Below are 19,249 nucleotides of genomic sequence, written 5' to 3'. Positions count from 1 at the left end.
GGTTCAAAGTGCGGTCCGGTCGGGTTTTTTTCATAACTCCGTCAAAAGTGCTAGTTAAGGACTCAAATAAAGTGCTCTTGAAGCCCCCAACCCTCCTCTTCCGATAAGAGTTCGCTCTAAGGAGAATGACTAACTATTGCCAAAGTTAGACGCTCTTGAAAAAACCGCCTTGGACCGATGTGAGAGTCGGTCCAAAGCTCTCAAAATTCACAAAAAAAGCTCTACAAAATCTACTTATCTCAATGAGAATCGTTGTTCTCATTGAGAATTGTGAGAGTTCAGAGAAATTAGGTCACCTTCTCATTCATGCGGGGGAGGTTCTCAAAGTCAGGGAGAATTCTCAAACGCTGAAGCTCCACTCCAACCCAGTTTGCTGCTCTTAGCATCATAAGACATGCAGTCCAAAGCCTCTCAGGTGTTTGTTGCAATAAATGTGTGTCAAACAACTGATCCGTCCGTTCAGCCGAGTTCCATTGTGATAGTTTAGCCAGAACTGCCTGACGTTGTGGACCTAGACAGATACTTTTGTATCGAAATGTACAGCATATGCAATGCCTCTAAATGAATAGAGGTTAGTTAAGAGGTATGTTCTTTACGTTTGCAAATAACCAAACTCCATAGCACAAGTTGCTCTTATGTCATTCTACGACGCTTGCTTCTTCTATTCTGGTTGAATTCTCTAACTTCTTCTGCAGACGGAGACACCCTTCGTAATACTTCGTCTGTGTGCCACGTTTGCCAACAACCTTTGCATACAGACTGAAGGCACACAGAGCACCACTGTATCTGTTTCGCCCCCTTTCTTTTTGTTACTGTTTTTCCATTTCTTACGATGCGCAGTGTCCAACTACAAAGTACGCAATAGGTGGACTGGCCAACCACCGGCTTGTGGTCTAAAGACCTGCTCAGTCTTCTTTCCTGGTGCACGCCATGGTTGTACCTGTCGGCGGCACCTCTAGAAAAGTAGGGTGTTAGATGTCGTCCAACTGATTGTGCTTCTGTTCTCTCCTGCTGCTCTGTGTTACGCCATTCTCTCCACTCCCTTGCCAGTAGACGTGCGTATGTGCCAAATGTTTCACATTCGGTCACGGTATGTCTTGTCTTCGAATATCCTTTTTTGTTTTCCATCGGGATCGTAGCGGGAAGCTTGCCCAACTCCCGAGCTTTAAATAGTCTAAAGCATAAAGCTGCATTGTTAACTTGCATCACCAAAAGCCTGGCAATGATGCTAGTCACCGGGTTCTCTGATATATTTGATCTCGCCAGCGTCTTAAGGTACCGGGAAATTACATCGACACCACCTTTTAAATGATTCCAGAAGACCGCTGGGGTCAACCGTATAATTCTAGCTGGCGGCATGGGTCTTCCATCCTTGTCAATTAATCTCCGTATACCCGTACTTAGACTGTAGTACGACGCAAAGCTATTGATGTCAGAGGCGTGTGACTCTTTAAGCAATGCGTCGTACTCTTTTGGTATATATTTAGGCTCCCTTCCCACCCAACCAAACCCCATTGATAGCACTGAGTCCAAAGTAAATGTGTAGCTATGTCTAATGTATTCCGAGAACTGTATCAAACAGCCGTAGATAATTTGCCCGTGTGTAACACTGCCACTACTTGCCACAATGAACAACACATGCTTCAATCCTAACGTGGCAGCATGATGCAGACACTGCGCCCGGTATTGGGTTGATGGTATTAAAGTTCTGAAGAGCTCATCTGCAGCCCCGCAGGAACCTACATCAGAAAGGATAGTCAACGGTCCAAATTGCTCCCTTAAATGCGTGGCTTCGCTCACTGTCGTAAGAGCAGTCATTGTCTTAATTTCTGCTGCGCAGACAAAGGACTCCTCTATTTCATTCTTGCATGCCAGGATACCATCCGGGCTGTCGGCTATCATAGTACTACTCTTGCTTTCCACGACCCCAACCGACCGAATATGACGTATCACAATTTTCCTTATGTCCGAATGGGCGTATTCAACTGCATTAAATACTCCTCTCATACGAGCATATGCTCCACGTGTCTTAGAAAGGAAAGAAGGAATTGCTTTCAGAACCTCGATCTCATTTCGCGACCCCTCCTTCATTCCAGCTGTAGAAACGAGGGGCTTCATTACCCACGCATGTAATGAAGCCTCTCTAAGTTTCTGTAGGAGTTTAGATGCACGTTCCGTCAAGGACGCTGATAGGGAGACGCTATCAGCCCCATCATCGTCTAATTCTACAGACCCTGCTCCGATATCAGCCTGTAGCTGCAAGACGGCATTGACTAGCACTGTTTCGCTTGGGGCCCCACTCAACCCCCGAGCGAAGCCACCGAGCATCTGCTGCAGGTCATTCCTGTTGAATGAATTAATTCTGCTTCGCGAGTAGCGTTCCAGACGCAGGGCAAGGTCGCGCCGTTCTGATGGTTGCGGCTCTGCACCGAGTCGCATGCCAAATAATTTGCAGACACATTCCCATTTAACCCTTAATAGCTGCTCACATGAGCTGTGATCTTGCGGCAGTGTGTCACTTCCTACTGCTAATTGCTTGCCTCTTAAAGCCCATGCCAGCGACGATACATGGTTTTCAAAGTCACGAGTTACTGTTGCCAAAAAGGAGTGGCCCGTTCGGGATGTAATTCTGAATGCCCGGAGGAGAAACCACACCGGGTCTTCTGACTGGTGAAATGTAAGTATCTTGATCCGAGCCAGTGCTTGGTCGACTTGGTTAGAACCCGGCGTGTTCAGAACTTTAGCTGACTGTTCTCCTTGTGGCAGAGCCACCCTCCTGTCTGCATCGAATATGACTTGCTCCTCTGCCAGCACAGAAAGCGGCTCTTGCCCCCTGAACCTGCTGTGAGGAACAATCGTAAAGCTGCGTGAGTTAAAAAGCCTTCTGTTGTTGTGTATCATTGCAGCAATACGTCCGGAGCAACTTTCCCGATACAGGCAGGCTTCGAGCTCCCTTCCACTCCGACGCACAGACAGGTTTGACTTCAAAGTTGCAACGTACACAGCCCGACACCCTTTTTCCTACACAACCATTCCCTTAGACCGCCGGGTTATAGCGCCACTCCCGAACACGAAAGGGTACGTCATATCTCGTTTGTGTGTTCCCAGTAGACTAGCTCCCAATGTCTTACTGACGAAGTTGAGCGTCTCCTTCGTATTATAGCCACGATCAGCGGCAAATATTGCATCGGCTATCGGTTGTAGAGCACCGGTGGTGGATGCGCCTTGTAATAACTGCGCCAAGCGCTCCCAGGTATGAAGAAGCTTTTCCCCCCTTCTAGTAGAGTGACATGCAAAGAATACTGAAGTCAGAGCGAAACAGAGAGTATTGCCTACCGGCCCCAATCCCTTTTTGGGATTGTTATCTTGCTGCAGGAACGACAGGGAACTAACAGCTCTAGAAGCCATGCGAAGGTGTTCATCGTCTAACGAGAGCACTGTCGCCCCCGGTATGTACAGTAATTCTCTATTGACAGCAGCCACCTCAGACTCAATATCTGTTATTAGTGATGTTGTCCGTGAAGCAGTCCGACACCACCCAGTAGTTGAATAGTCAACTGCAGTGCGCTTCTCCCTACAACCCGTCAACGCCGACCACACCTGTCGGTAGCGTGCTGCAGAAAGTCCCATATGAAAGAAAAAGTCGCTCATTTTAGCGCCACAGACAACAGAAGGTCCCTCGTTGTACGATGCACAGAGAACGAGCAATACCAAAAGTCCTAGTAACTCTTGAACTGTTGTGAGCTTTTGACCTCGGCTGTGAAGAGCCCTATTGGCGACGGCTTTGAGCTTCTCCAGCAGACTGTCCGGTATAAATGTTCTCAAAACAGACAGCCTCGACAAAGGCTTCACTTGGCGAGGTGTACTGCAGTCGTTTCTGGACGAAACAGTCATGGAGTCCATAGTTTCGTGCGGGCAGGCGCTCTCCCAGCTGTTAACCTCTTCTAGAACATTATCTAGAATGGAATTCGCTTCAGTAATAAAACGGTCTTCTAACACGGAGTCCACTTCATCCACAATCACCTCTACTTCTGCAAACGGGCTTTTGTATGTCCAATGTTGAAGCCCCCCTCCTGATGATTAACTGCCCTTTCCTCCAGGAGATCCTCGGTTATGTCTCCACCAGACATATGTGCGTCCACAGTACTTGTTGGTGCGTGTAAAGCTCCTAAAGCACATCTTTCTTCATCGTAGTCATGAAATATACCACTCCATAAGTCCTCACAAAGTGCGCCAGCATCAGAGTTTATATTAGCGTTGTTGCTTATAAATGAACGCAAAGGTTGTAACTGCTGAAGTTCAGCAGGGGTAACAGTGGCTTCAACCTCTCCCGTGCAGGACGACGTGCTATCTCCTGAGGATCCACTGCCAGCCACTGCAACATCCTGCTCCTGCGAATAGGGTATATCGCTTCCATCGAGAGAATCACCATTAATCTCAGCTTGATAGCTGGAGTTGTTCACCGTAGTACTTCTATCTTGAGTGTCTGAGAAAGATTGTCCTGAGCACACTGGCACGATAGAGATAGGAGGCGTCTCAGATATTTCCTGAAACAAACTGGGACTACTATCAATATTCATGAGCACAGGCGCTATTTCCATGCAGCGCAATTCCTGTTCCTGTACGGGACCGGATAGGGGTTGACATCTGTTGCCGAGTGGAGTGAGCTCCTGGCTATCAATGGGGAATGAAAGGGGCTGCGCACTGGGTTGAGGTGAAAGGGGCTGCTGAGGGTCCAATGAAATGGAGCCCTCGCCAGAGAAGGGCTGAGCATCAGCTGAGACATTCCGACTTGACATTGGCTATCTCGCAATGCACAGAAGAGGAAGCCGGTAGATTGCCCTCTAGAGCCTCTACAGGCGCTTGTAGAATCTCAAGAGTGAGAGAAGACCGTCTACAACGACGGAGGGATCTGAAGCAGCCAGTGAGAATCTCCGTCGTCGTCACGAAAAGTAGAAAAAATGCCGTATAGTGACGATGTTTGAGAACTCTCACATTGTTCTCAAACATTGCCCTAAACTTTTGTAGATTTCTCACTGAGTGCCCATCATAGTGACGATTTTGTAGAACTCTCCTATTTTCTCAAAAAGGGACACAAAACGTTTGAGATTTCTCAAAACTTGTGCCCTTTTGTGACGGCTGGCCACCGTCTCATTGAGATTTCACAAAAAACGTCACTAAAATATAGTGACGCCAAATCGTCACTAAACTCGCACAGGGATAACAGACTTCAATAGAGACTTTACGCACCACGGTTTTCTGCAACAAAAATTAAAGTTGTGACGAAAACTGCTTACACTAAATGAAATCTTGGCCGAGGCCATGACAAAGTTTACTGAAATGTGACTTCACAGTGAAGTCCATTCTGCAATCTGATTCATAAAACGTGTACACAAAAAGGCGGGAGAACGGTACTGCAGAAAGGTGTCACGGCTCGCAGCTCCCCCATCCAAGCTCTATCCTCCGCTCTCCCTCTCCTTCAGCATGGCAGAGGTGTCCACCCCTAGTTCTCCCCACCCTTCCCCCGATGCTAGTCCCCCTTTAACCCCCGACGCCGAAGCTCTCATCAAAGGCCCGGCGTTCGTTCCGGAATCACCACCGACGGAGGCGCTTGCCGCGCCCGCTCCCCCTATCCGCCGACCGTCTTCCGCGCGTAAGACCGGTCGCCGCCCTAAGTTTACGGCTGGCGATGACCTGATCATCGCGCGGGAGGTTGCCGCATCGAAGGCCCACGTCGCTGCCTATGGCGAAATTCAGAAGATGTTCGCCACCGCCGCGACTAAGGCAAACTCGAACAAGGATCTATCGGTCAAAGTGACGGCGAAGAGCATCCAGGATCGCTACAAAAAGATCCAGGATGCCTTCTGCCGTCGTGATGCAAAGGATAGCCGGCTTTCGGGTGTGGGTGGAGAGATAGGTGAGCTGGGCGAGCTGCTCTCTATGATGGCAGAAGCAAGGAATGACGTCGAGAAGGCTAAGACAGCAGAAGTCGTTGCCGCCGAGGCGAAAGAAGCTCGCAAAGAGCGTATTGGGAAGGAACTCGTCGCGCGGGCTCTGACCCGCAAGGGCAGTGGTGGAGTAAGCAGCCTGGAAGGAGATGAAACGGATGACATCGTGGAGGTCGATTGCAATGGAAGTGCCCGCAAGAAACCGCGTCGCCAAGCACGTGCTTACGACGAGATAGAAGGGGAGCTTGAGGGTTTCGGAAACGCGCTGCGCGATGCCGAAATGGCGCGTATTGAGCTTGAACGCGAGCGCCTTCAGTTCGAACGCCATCGCCTGGATCGAGAGACAGAGGAACGGCAGAAGGATCGTGAGGAGAGACGTATGGAGCGCCAAGCGCAAAACGAGCTTGATCTGAACAAAATGAAGATCATGATGGATTCTATAATGGATGCGCAGGGAAGTAGCTAGGCATCAACCAACGGGTCTGAACAGTCATTTTACGGCTCGACGGAGCGTTCCGATTAGAGAAGATACAACGAAACCGGCCTAGCGTCTGCTCGCGCAGGGCTCCCTGCGGGGCTACGGACGAAGTCCGCTCTCGCTACGCTCGGCAACTCGCTCCTCTCGGCACGCGGACTTTGTCCTCACTCCTCGCTCTCCTGCGCGAGCATTGAGTTGTTTTTGTGAGCTAGGTAGTCCTCGAGAGTTGGAAGCTTGCAGAGGAAGTACTGCGAGATGGTGTTGGGATATACGCAATTGCGAAAGTTTGTAAGCAGCATCGCAGCGAGGTAAAGTGCCCCGACCGGAGATTCCCCCGTTCGCATCTTTCGACGATAGTCTACCGTCGACCAGTAAAGCTTGACTTCCTTGAAAAACCATTCCACAGTAACCCTTCCCTTCGACATAGCCTTGTTGAAAGCATTCTGGTATCCAGTCAATTGTGACCCCTGGAAGGGGACCTCCAAGAAGTTGCGTTCGTTATATCCTGAGTCCCCGTACAGACAATACTGCAAACCATCCACCACCATGACCTCCTCCAGCTCCTCATCGAGACCACTTCTACAGTAAAGTGTCCAATCATGGCGCCGTCCCTCCATGGGACCCGCCGCGTGAAGCAATAATCCATCAGGCGCGATAACGGCTTGATACTTGAGAGCGTGCTTGCGCTTGTGTCCATTGTAGGCAACATTTTGAACGGCGCTACCGCATGGCCGAGCAATTGCGATTACAGTGCCGTCAATAAAACCAACGCAGTTAGAAAGCGCGTCACACTTTTCCTTTACAGCATGGGCGTAACCTGATGCCCGTTCGCAAATGAAAGAGGCATGCATGGGTCCTGTTATCAATTCGACGCGATCCTGGAGCATCTGCTCTATACCCTCCCAGAAAATTTCAGAGAGCTGCGCCCCATGCCGTCCAAACAGAAACTCCATATCCCGCCACCTGCTGGGCGTGCTTAAGCGCCTCAGTATGACGCATGCGACTAACAACGGACTGCACCTATACCTGTTCCGATTTGTAACATACCCAACCCAACCCACCGCTGTGACCATCCTAGCAAGATCGCTCTTCGTAAACCGAAAGAACGATAAACAACAAGCGTTAGTCAATGCATTAAAGTTAAAGGAGAACTCGGAGAGAGATATACGGTTAGATCGTCTAATGTATCGTGTGTATTCTTGCCGCTGCGCTGTGTAGCCCTTGACACAAACAGAGAGAGCGCTTGTGCTCCCTATAGTAGATCCCGGAGCGGAGAGGCGGCGATGTGCGATTGTGCGAAGGGCAACACGCCATTTGCGGAATCGCACGGCTGCGATGGACACAGAGTGGTCGCGTTGTCTTCCGCGGTGTAGCATGTTGCCTCAACAGTGGAAAATGGGACTAGCGTCCTACTGTAGGCTGTCGTCGTAATACTCCTTCGTAATACTCATATGACGATCCGCGCAGTCCATGCGTAAACTAAAATGGAACGTGTGGCAAATTGACCTTACTGCAAATTTTCTTTACAGAGTATTTGTCACATACATTCCAGAAATCTTGGTGCGTAAAGCCTTTAATAATAACGGAGTTTTGGACGGGCAATAGTTCACCCAACTGATCACTGCCGCCCCAGAGTAGTGCCGTTTTTCAAGTATTCGCACAGGGCGGCACTAATGCGTAGTGTCCACTGTACTGTACTTGTCATGGCACTCTACTATCTGTACATGTATATATTGTACAACTGTATGCTTCTTTAAAAACAACGTACAGCTGTACAGTACGACGTACAGTTGTTCATCGAGGGGCCTGCTGGAGTGCAGAAAAGGATAAAAACGTCTTGGTCGCAGTTGTACAACGTGCACCGTACAGTAATCCGATATTCGCCCTGCGATATCTCTGCTCAGTGACTGCATCGCATCGCATCCATCGGCTGTGCCTTGTCGGGCTTGGAGGTGTCAAACAGGACCTTGCGACTGCTGGGGGTTACGCATGAAACTACTCTCGACGCCTCGTCCCTAATTATGTTTTCAACCAACACCGCTTCTAAAGGCAAATGATCGCATTCCTCATTCAATTGCCGCCAAGCTACGTGTATGATTTCGCGAGGGGCCCTTTCTTTCAGTTAACGTCGACCAAACTCCCAAACGTTCGGTTGAGCCGCTTACGTACCCGTTATCTGTGCATGAAAATGATCGAGGTCGAGCGCAAATTCCGAGTCTCCCCCGAGGTTAGGTCCGAGCTCGAACAGAGATGTTCCTCTAGATGTCTGGTCAAGCTTAAAGACTGCTATTGGTGCGAGGATCTGGCTCTTGAGGACAAGTGGCTGAGACAACGCAATGGAACCTGGGAATTGAAAATACCAATAGTGCAAAGGCGCATCAGAACGCCAGGCACAACCGTATATCGCGAATTGGTCGAGCCCACTCTATGGAAAGAATTGTCGCAATTCAAAACAGATATTGAGAACCTCCCTCCGTATGCCACAATTCACACAGAGCGAACAAAGCTGCACTGCGTCTGGGATTCCCGCCAAATCGAAGTCGTTCTCGATTCTTGCACTGCTGACGACGGATTTCAGTATAGCATTGGCGAGCTAGAGATTCTTGTTGAACAAGAGTCTCAAGTGGAAGATGCCGCCGCCGCTTTAGATCGCTTTGCTCAGTCTTTGAAGCTGAAGGCTCAGTCTCATTCAGATGGAAAGTTGATAGCATACTTGAAAGAGAAGAACGGCACATTGTACAATGCGCTGGCTGTCAAAGGCCTCGTCTAATGTACATGGAAAGTTGATCATATAACTGGGAGAGACGACCGGCGCTCTGTTATTGCACTGCCTGTAGAAAGGGACTCATCTGATTCTGTTTCTTGTTGCCGGGGATAACATTCATGGCAAGGCTGCAATTGTCCGCATTAAGACTGGAAATACAATCACACGAGCTTCCACAGCGATTTGCGGTGACCACCCTATCTTATTCTATGTACAGATTCGTTCAAGAGGAGGCGACGACACAACCTTGACCAGTTTCCGATAGCGCGGTCTTTTGAATTAACCGTCCTAGACACATTCATTGCATCAATCATTGCATCTTGATGAAGCAAGTTGCGACGATGTCGATCCCTATCATTTGTTCTAGCCTTCTTTGAAACAGCATCAGGCCATCGTCGCCTGTCATCCGCAGAAAAAGGCCAGTCCCAGAAGTTGGGTTTGTAAGACCCATTGTCGTGCCGGTTGCACCAGGAGCGCATGGCCAGCAGATATGACGCCTTTCTATGGTAGATAAGGGAGGTAGCGTCTCCATCCCCTAATGACAGCTCTAGAGAATTTGGGCTTATAAAAAGATCTCCTGCAGTTGTCAACATGACTTTTTTCCCTACATGCTGATACCCCACCTTTGGCAATTTCGCGACGATATCTGGTGCGACAGACACTCGCCAGGAGGCTGGAATGCTTTCGTCGTAGAGTCGACGAAAGGCCGCGTTTCCGACTCGTGGTGAGCCATACGTTGCTACGTACAGATCTTTAGCAGACAGGCCCAATGTCAGCACACAATCGAAAGCACAGATCACTGCCAAAGCCCCACCAAGGCTGTGACCAGTGATAAAAACAGGACGCTGGTGATCACTGAGCATCTCTCGAATCCCTGTCATGACTCTTTCCGCGACGCTCCTGTACGCATCAGCGAATCCACGATGCAATTTGGCGTCATTGCCATCTCGACTCTCTAAAAGAGCGTGCGATACGCTTCCGAAAGACATTTCATTGGAATTAAACGCCCCATCTGACGCAGTTGGGAGAACTCTATTCATCTTCACATGAAATGCCTTCAAATCAGTTTGTAAATTCCTCCAGCTGTTTGTCCCTCTGAAGGATACTACAATACGATCTTCTCTGTCAATCAGTAGTGCATGCGTGTCTGTTTCTGGGCTTGAAACTTGTTCAGAGACTACATATGCCAAATTGAATCCCCCGCTGCTTTTCAACTTTGACATTTTCGGTGTGTTATGGTAGTACACAAGCCAGGCGAAGTTAAACATTATAACATGAGTTTCCATGACGAAACAATTAGTCTGCAACTCTTGAGCTCTAATTTCTCTTTTTCTGTACGAAATCGGTTCTAGAAGTCCATCAAGCTTTGGGGACTGGGGTTGCAACCAACCACGGAGACCAATGGCATCCGCGGGAAGATTCACGTATGCTTCAACCGTAACGTAAGAAAGGTACAGAATTGCTAATCCAAATTGCACATATTGGACTTCCACGTAAGACACCTTGAAGAATTGCATTGCAACAAGCTGAGCTCCCGGGGGGAGTCCAAGCAAAAGAATAAGGTAACAGGACCAAAAAACGATGTAGAATGTGAGGTTGTGGTATAAGAAAAAGCGTAGCCCAATTTGTTTCGTGCGATATTTCATGTAGTCTATGCCTTTTAGGAAGCTGCGGGTGATATTGATTTGGTGCACGATCCAAGCCCCCAGTGCGAGTTCAAACAAGGTCACTGCTATGACACAAAGGACACCTGACAGTGGCCATAACTTCAGTGTCCCGTATAGATAGAGCATTGCGACTCCACTGGCGATAGGCATCTCCGACATGTAAATGTTGAATCTCCAAAACGCAAGCTGTTTGATCAACACATAGAAGACGACAAACGTGACCTTCGGCAGATAAAACCAAAAGCCCAGTTTACCACTGGTAATGCGATATGAATGTACTGTCGCCCAGACATAGAACAAGGTACTTGCAGTAAACGATGTATCTCTGATAGAATCATACATACGCGAGATCGGTTTGTACCACTGCGCAGTGTCAAGACTGTACCCTGCTTCGTTCATTATCCGTACAATGTTTTCATGTGGATTAAGATACATGGCTGCCGCTATTGTTAGTAGTATTACCCATACTTGTTCATGTGTTCTGTCTTGGCGCTTGAAGCGCACCATCCTAGACGTGTAGAGAGTTGCGAGACAAACTGCATATACAAAACACAATATGCTTGTCACAGAGAGAGTTATTTCCCATTGAGATGAAAGCTTGTAGTATCTAGCTGTGCTGTTGCCCACTACATCCTTTTCCAAGTAAACCGTGTTCGCGAGAATAACAAAAAGAATTGAGAAAGCGATACCGAAAAAGATGGCTCCGTGAAACCATCTCAACAGTTTTGCGATCTCTTTTGCGGAAATGATTTCCAACTTTGTGAAGCATTTTGGACTCACGTCAATTGAAACGGCACCGCTGTTCGTGGAACCAAAAGATTCCACTTTCCCGTCTTCTCTATATTCACAAGGAACGACGGAAAAGTCATCTTCGCTCATTTTTTTGTTCATGGGCTTCTGTGCGGAGAGTTGTTCTGGAACCGTGAATCTGACTGACTTAACAGTCATTTCTAAGCCATCGTAGTTTGGGGTTTCGTTCTCAACTGCATCATCTGAATATCCGGCCAAGTTGAAAGGGCTTTCAAGCAGAAAATTGGGTGCTGTATTACGGCCTGCCATTCGAAGCTCTCGCTGGCAGGCGTATGCCTCAGTTTGCTACAGCAGAAAGGAGATGAGGGTCACGGATGCCGTACCAACACTGTTGGCATTGCCCCCAATGTCAAATAGACGAACTGGCTACTGTCCAAACATACCCGTACCACAAATGGAGTAGCTAGGTCTCTCTTCGAACGTTACACATATCGAGGTGGCCCATTGTGAGCGTGCATAAATGGGTCACTCAGGCCCTTTAAAAACGACCTGAAGCGGTTGACTCAACACAGCCTCCTACGGTACACACACTCAGATGATGAAATATATAAACAGTTGGCCTGTTCCGCTAGTTTAGTTTGAGATGTGCTATGCATCAAAGCTAGACCTTACTCCTTAAAATGTCACAAATTGCAACAGTTTCGGAACAAGACCAAAAAGGATACTTCGCGTTCCCGCTACATATGCTCTATTGTGTTATTCACAGCGCAGACACAGGAGTGGTTCGTTCGATGCATCATATAGAGTTAAATTTCAAAGACTGTGGAAGTGTCTCCTTAGAGCTCATCCAGCGATGCTCCGAGAGACTGACAAACTTTCACAACCCGGTCGACATGGTGGTCTTCCCGCTTTTTGAGAAGTTGTACGAGGACTCTTGCTTCTACCCCTGAGAGGGACTTCGACTCAACACAGGTCCACAGATCGTCAGCACTTTCCAGGTAGAGTTGACCCACAGCGGGCAAACAGTCAATGACAGATGCGATCTGACGATGATCTTGGAAAACCCTAGCCATCGCCCTTCCGTCAGCAATGAGTTGGAACGCACCTGCTAGGAACAAAGGACCTGCGCATAAGCACCAGTGTTGTAGAACGGTTTCTTTTGCGATGACGCTGAGTTCTGAAATGACAAATTCTCGATTTGCACTGTGGACATTTGATAGCACTGAGTGTAGTTGCTGCTCCACAAAGGCTGATGCATTTAAAAACGCTGGCGACGGTTCTACATCCATGCCAAGGCTGGAGGGCCCTTGCTTGAGGTTCTCGTTGAAAACTGCCGAGTCATCGCGGTTCAGTGACACGTAAGCCTGCATTGCATCTTTCGACGATAGCATCGCAAACAAACGGGCGCGCACAGATGTTACCGCAGCTCGTACTCCAACTTGCGCTTCCGCACCGAGATCAGAAAGACCTGTTGTCAAGTCTCTATGTAGACGCTCTCTTGTTCTTGAAGGAATGTACATAGCTAATTCATCTTCTGGGCTCAATGAGGGGCTACTGAATTGTGAGACATGGTCGGAGAATTCAAGAGTCAAAAGGAACTCACTCAGTGCTTGGTTTGATCGCAATAAAACTTCAACAGCTTGCATATACGCTGTGAGTGGGGAAACCCCACTTACCCAGAGGTCATGTGCCTGCGCATCAGCCTCGGATATGGGTAGCAGGTGAGAGGCTGCTTGCAAGATTGTCTCCGCGTTCGCCAGATAGCATATCACCAAGCCATCTAGCATTTCACGAAGAACAGCGGATATTTCGGCGATGGCATGTTTCGAACTCATCGTCGTATTTATCTTGGGCGACGCAGTCCCTTCAGTAAGCACTTCCCGCCGTTCTTGAAACCTTTCTGCTTTGAGAACGGACTCTGAAATGTGCTCAAGAAGCGAATTCTCATGCATTGGAGACTGTTCGGCTTCTGTGAAGGATGCTACAAAGTCCTTTAAAGACAGTGATTCTATGGATAGAACCGTGCTCAAAATCGTTGCTATACGGCAAAGCGATTCATGTGTACTCTCAATTGCATTGCCAGTCATTTGCAAATATCTGGACGAGATTTGACTGTAGAATGACCGATATCGATGATAAGCTGCCGCATCACTATTCTCCCGAGGTGCTAGTCTGGGAGCATTTGCTTCTACCCGAGTGATATCGAAGAAAGCCGCACCAAGTTGCTGATCGACCCAGGCCTTTTCTTGCCTCAAGAGTTGAGGAACCCATTTTCTTGCGAAGCAAATAAATGGGTCCATGCCTTGCTCTTGGAATATCTTCGAGTGATTGCATTCTGGTATTGAACATTGGACAAGGAGGTCATTCCTTAGCTTTCCCATCGACTTAAAAACTTCGCCACATACGGTCAAATCTTGCCTTTTTTGCAAAAGCACTGAATCGGCCTCCTCCCTCTTCTCTTCCCTGTTCTCTGTGATTGAAAGCGATCTTAAGATTTCAACAGAATCACGGGCCGTAGCATACCTAGTTGGTGTTGTAGATAAGAAGTCATCTGCTCTGTCATTGTTCAACGATGTGGTGGAAACGTGCTGTGAAAGAAGCGAATGCATAGTATGGTCCGCAATCGGAATGACTTTCCTCTCCGACAACAGACGCAATAAAGAAATCATGGTCTTTGATGAATTATTGAAAGATTGTGATATTGAGGGTATCATCTCTCCGACAGAATTCACAGTTTCCCAGGCTGCAATACGGAATTTCTGTAGCATATCCTGTGAATTCATGTGTTCTATACCTCTCAGCGCCCCATTGCTGTCATCAGGACCAGTGTGATCCAAGCGAAATATGTAGGATATGTAGGAGTCTATGAATGAAGCAGATATGTTGAGCTCTTCCGCAGCCATGGCACATTCTTTGACGATGTTATTGTTTCCGGCATCAACAGAGTTTCTCATCCAAGAATCTAGAGAGGAAGCTAGTTCATTCTCACATCTCTCAATTTCTTCGCGGGCAACGAGATAATCATCCTCAGATAGTACTGCCGCTAAAGATCCATCTTCGCAGTGGTTTCGAGCTTTTGAGAGCAATCGACTTACACGAACGACATCTAATTCGCTGCTTTCTGTTGTCAGTAACGAGACAAGGTCGCGGGTATCCTGCAGCGTTGCCAGTTGACTTGCGCTAGTTCGCAAAGTACTAACATCAGCGTTGAGTGCGAGGGCGGCCTGGCGCCCGGCCTCACCAAGTGCAGATACGTTGGCCGACACTGTGTCCGCTGCACGAACAAGCTGTTCCTTCTTTTTTGCTGACAAATGCAAAACCTTTCGTAGTTCATCGCGAGCGAGGTCTTCTTCGCGCTTTGAAACGTCTCTCTGTCTTCTGAGTCCAGATTCGACTGTGTCAAGGGCCGCAAGTGCAGCATCAGCGTTGAATGAATCGCCAAGGACCGGAAGATGAGAGGGACGAGAGGCTTCATATCTTTGAAATAGAGCACTCTGAAGGAAGTCGTGAGCGCTGAAGGACGGAGAAGACAAATCTGAGGCGATTAACCATGAGGCTGGTTCAAAGGGATGGGATTGTGAGGGTTGAAAGTCAGGTGCAACTCGTGAAAATATAGAATGGGACGCCGCGGGATATTCAGAGCCAAAAGCATATCTAGTACCCTTGCTTAGCGAAGAAATTGGGGCACCGAATGGTGGTGCCGCATGTGCTAGTCGAAAGGCGTTGGGTTCTTCACCGCTTGTGAGATTTCGACGCCCTCCATGCATGATGATATCAGCTATTGGAACTTGTTTTGCGACGCAGATGTCCGTCTCAAAGCGTCCATGGACATTACCAAGAAGGGACGAATGTGAGGGATGTGTAGGCGCAAGATTTCATGGGGCACACACTTCGCTAACGTGAGTAGGTGGTATTCGCGGTATAAGTTCAGTTGAGTTAGAATGCCTACCAGCTCGTGTCGAGGAGAAGAGCAAAATTTGGAAACCCATTTCCATGCCGAGTTTTCCTATTCAGACGAACAGAGCTGTACTGTACACGTGTACAGTACCGAAACATTCGCGTCGTTGGTGTACACGTACGGTGCTGTGGATTCAACCCAGCATGAGTCCTCTCTGGCACAGTGCGGCAGTATGATTAAGTTTGTAATAGATACGCCACCGCCGACGTCCCCTACGCGAAATCCGTCTCCGTGGCAAGGCCATTTATCTCCGATACGAAAGCAAGCCTTCAACACCGGAAAAGTTGACACCACATGACTTCAAATCCAATTACTGGCTTGGTGGCCACAAGCCCAGTGGCATGGCCTTCATCCGGGCGCCATATCGTAATCCCATTCGGCAGAGTTCTGCGGGTGTTCTTGCTTTCAGATGAGGACCCATCATGTATCGCCACTCTTCAAGGGCATTCCGCAAAAGTCGTGGCAGTAGTACCCGCTGGAAATATGCGAGTAGTGTCTGCGTCTCAAGATGGAACTGTCAGAGTATGGGACATCTCTGACGGAAGCTGCCTGCGAACCATCGACGTTGGGCAGGAAATATTGTCAATGTGTCAAGCGGGACCGAACAAGGTAGCCTGCGTGGGAAAAGCTGCCTTGTTAGTTGTGTCCTTGTCGAAGCAAGAAAAGTCAAGAATACGAACCCTCTTCAAACCGAAATCGTTGCAAACCGCTGTTTCGGCGGTCGCTGCTCCGTCCAGCGGTAGCTATATAGCCATGATACAGTCCAATTTATTGCAACTGAGGTCAACCGGGAAAGGTCAGCAGGGCTGCGCCGCGGTCGTCAGACATTATTCTTGGCTTACTTGCGTTTCTGTGAGTAGCGATGGAGCGATGGTTGCCGTTGGGGATGAGGCTGGAGCAGTTTTTGTTTATCGCAATCCGTGCAGTCTGCTTCCTAATGCTCCGAGATCTGTCAGACTGGAACAATCAGCTGCACCGTCTTCCAAACTTCATTGGCACTCATCCGCAGTGCGAGCCCTGTCTTTTTCACATGACGGCAACGTTCTCGTATCGGGCGGCGCAGAGGCAGCGCTCGTAACATGGCAGATGACTAGAAATCACTTCGGCACGAAAAGTTTCCTCCCTCGTTTGGGAGCACCGATACTGGCGATTTCTGTCTCGAATGACGAATCCCTGTACTGTCTAACTCAAGCCGATAACTCCGTGCGCTTAGTGGATCAAGCCTCTCGCACGATAACCTCAACAATCCGTGGTATACAAGCAATTATCGGGAACTTAAACCTTATGGATCACGCTCATTCTCTGTCATCACAACTCCACCGAAATCAGAATCCATTCATGGGAATTACTCGGGATCCGAGACGCGAAGGCTACGTGATGATTTTTGGTACGGGCAGCAAGGTTCAGAGCTACGATCTGTTCAAAGGAAAGCACATCAGCGATGCATGCACAATTCCTGGCAATATTGTTCATGGACCCAAAACAATTCGTGGGCAGGCTAAACGTCCAGCCCCGCCGATTACTACTCTCGTGAAGCTGGGCCCTTCTGGGAACGTCATGGTCACAGTGGACAAACAATTCCTTTGCACAAACCCAAGCAAAGAATTTGATATCGAAAAAGATGTTACGACTTTGCGTTTTTGGAATCTTGAGCCAAACAATGATGTCCCGTCAATGGTATCTTTGTTTCGACAGCCTCATGGCGTTGGAAATGGAATATCTTCCGTTTGCATTCACCCAAGAAAACCCGTTGTCGTGACTACGTCATGTGATGGCAAGTTTAAACTATGGCGGGAAGTAAAAGGGATAAAGGGGGAAAGGTCCATATGGAGAAGCGAAGCACAACTTGGATACAAAGGCCTACCTTGTACAAGCGCATGTTTTTCAAACGACGGCTCTATTTTAGGTGTCGGCTGCGGAAGTGTTCTCACTGTATGGCACGTTGAAGACTTGATGGCTGGTACTTCTACAACTCAACACCTAGGCGCAGATGCAGACGAAAGGCCCGAGCTGGAATCACCGTCATCTGTGAAAGTGGAATTATTACACGCTCTTGTGCATCCACCGTCTGAAGAAAAGATTAAGTCGGTTTCCTTTGTGTACAAGCAATGCCCACTGTTCATAGCTGCGACCGAGACCGGAATATATGTATGGAACGCGATAACGCTTGGAATATTATGGTCGTCGAGAATCAGGACATATCCCGGGATGATTGCAACAAATGAAACACATGGAATTTTCGCGATTGCCGTGAAAATCCCATCAATTGTAGCAGTAGCGGACACCAGCGCTGAAGAGAAGCAGATCGATTTTCAAGAAGTTTATTCGGATGACGAAGTTCTGTCCAAAGCACGGCGGCGATTTACAAAATCGACGCGCTCGCCTAGTGCTCAGAGTACATCTGGAGGCAAGGATTCACGGAAAAGCCGTGATAAGCTTGCGAAACGAGAGCGACCGAAGCGAAAATTCGAAGCAGTTGAGCAGTCTGGCTCAAGTTTCACAGGAACCTCTGCAAAAACAAATTCTTTGGACACAGCGATTGTCTTTTTCGATGCCAGCTCACCATATCCTCTGAGAGTATCTCGGTTGACGGCTGGGGCAGATGTGATGTCGCTAGAGTTCGTGGAAAATTCAAGTATGGACCAAGCAATGCCGCCACCATTGGCGTGCGTGAATTCTAGCCTGGACATCTGCTTCTACAGTGTGTCAGACAGTGCTGATGACAAGCTCTCGCTATTGACATCTTCTATGTCACCAGAGACACAACTTAAATCTCTTTCGTCGACTACTGTAGGGAAACTTGAGAGTTTGCTTGGTAAGCATGAGCATGTGGGTAGAGGGGACAAAATCAGATCGAGCGGCTTACCGATTGCTGCAAATTATTCATACCCGACCTCCTCGACATCAGCAACTGAAACAGAAGTTGTGGGACTCGGTAGGAATCAAACGAGTCTTGCGCAGGCTTTCGAACGTCATTTTGACGGCCCTGTGCATGTCCAAGCCGGGGTCTCTTCAAAATCCTTCCATTTTATTCAGACGCTTTTGAAGGGAGTACAGGATGGAACGCAGAACAATGTCACGGAGGCCGGGGGGAAGCTAGATTCTGTGAAAAATGCTGTCGAGGCGGCAGAAGGAGTTGCATCAACGGAAGGAATTGCGTATGGAGCCGCGGATCTCCACAGGGCAAGGTATGGCTTCTTTTGCGAACTAGTCGATCCGTCGCCGAACAGCAAACAGCCAGACGACACCACCTCAAAAGTCGACGGCGTACAAAAAGACACTTTCATAGCGCAGAAGAGCGCGAAGTCAGACAGGAAGGAAGGCACTCCGAAGAGGAAGAAATCGGAGAAGAAATCACGGAGGCGGAAAGCCAAGGTCCGTGAAGAATAGGATGGCTGCCATCGTCACACATGTTTCGTTGAGGGGTAGCACGTGTTAAATGTTAGCGTCACACGTTTATTGAAATCGTCGCGCCGGTGCCTGTTCTGTCGTGCCGAACACTGTAGACTACATGTCATGTTTCACCAGTGCCTAACAACACGTTTTGCTTTTGTGTCCATCTCTAGTAGTTATGCTGCATTCGGATGGGGTGATACCGATTCGTACTTGGCAAGAGAGCAGTCTTCGACCATCTTAAATTCCCGCGGCAGCACAAAATATATCTTTAGCCCTCACGAGCCCAGG

General features: G+C 48.5%; 4 protein-coding genes; 3 read left to right on the top strand and 1 right to left on the bottom strand.

Moving 5' to 3' along the window:
* The first annotated feature begins 8,479 nt into the window (after positions 1-8,479).
* On the top strand, positions 8,480-9,782 carry CHC_T00004517001 (hypothetical protein). XM_005715861.1 is given in 2 exon segments: positions 8,480-9,196; positions 9,197-9,782. The coding sequence occupies 1 exon segment, from the start codon at positions 8,480-8,482 to the stop codon at positions 9,194-9,196; it is 717 nt and encodes a 238-aa protein (XP_005715918.1). The 3' UTR covers positions 9,197-9,782.
* A 2,505-nt stretch (positions 9,783-12,287) lies between these two features.
* On the top strand, positions 12,288-12,557 carry CHC_T00004516001 (hypothetical protein). The gene has a single exon (XM_005715860.1). It carries the CDS (start codon positions 12,288-12,290, stop codon positions 12,555-12,557), a length of 270 nt encoding a protein of 89 aa, XP_005715917.1.
* A 34-nt stretch (positions 12,558-12,591) lies between these two features.
* Positions 12,592-15,986, bottom strand: CHC_T00004515001 (hypothetical protein). Its single transcript, XM_005715859.1, has 3 exons — positions 15,884-15,986; positions 12,642-15,394; positions 12,592-12,597 (listed from the first exon to the last, which is right to left on the bottom strand). Exons 1-3 carry the CDS (start codon positions 15,984-15,986, stop codon positions 12,592-12,594), a joined length of 2,862 nt encoding a protein of 953 aa, XP_005715916.1.
* A 164-nt stretch (positions 15,987-16,150) lies between these two features.
* Positions 16,151-19,239, top strand: CHC_T00004514001 (hypothetical protein). XM_005715858.1 is given in 3 exon segments: positions 16,151-18,955; positions 18,956-19,006; positions 19,135-19,239. 1 exon segment carries the CDS (start codon positions 16,151-16,153, stop codon positions 18,953-18,955), a length of 2,805 nt encoding a protein of 934 aa, XP_005715915.1. The 3' UTR covers positions 18,956-19,006; positions 19,135-19,239.
* Positions 19,240-19,249: the final 10 nt, after the last annotated feature.

This window comes from Chondrus crispus, genomic scaffold (assembly GCF_000350225.1).
Source record: "Chondrus crispus Stackhouse genomic scaffold, scaffold_234, whole genome shotgun sequence".
Classification (NCBI taxonomy): domain Eukaryota; phylum Rhodophyta; class Florideophyceae; order Gigartinales; family Gigartinaceae; genus Chondrus; species Chondrus crispus.
This window is presented reverse-complemented; position numbering and strand designations above follow the sequence as displayed.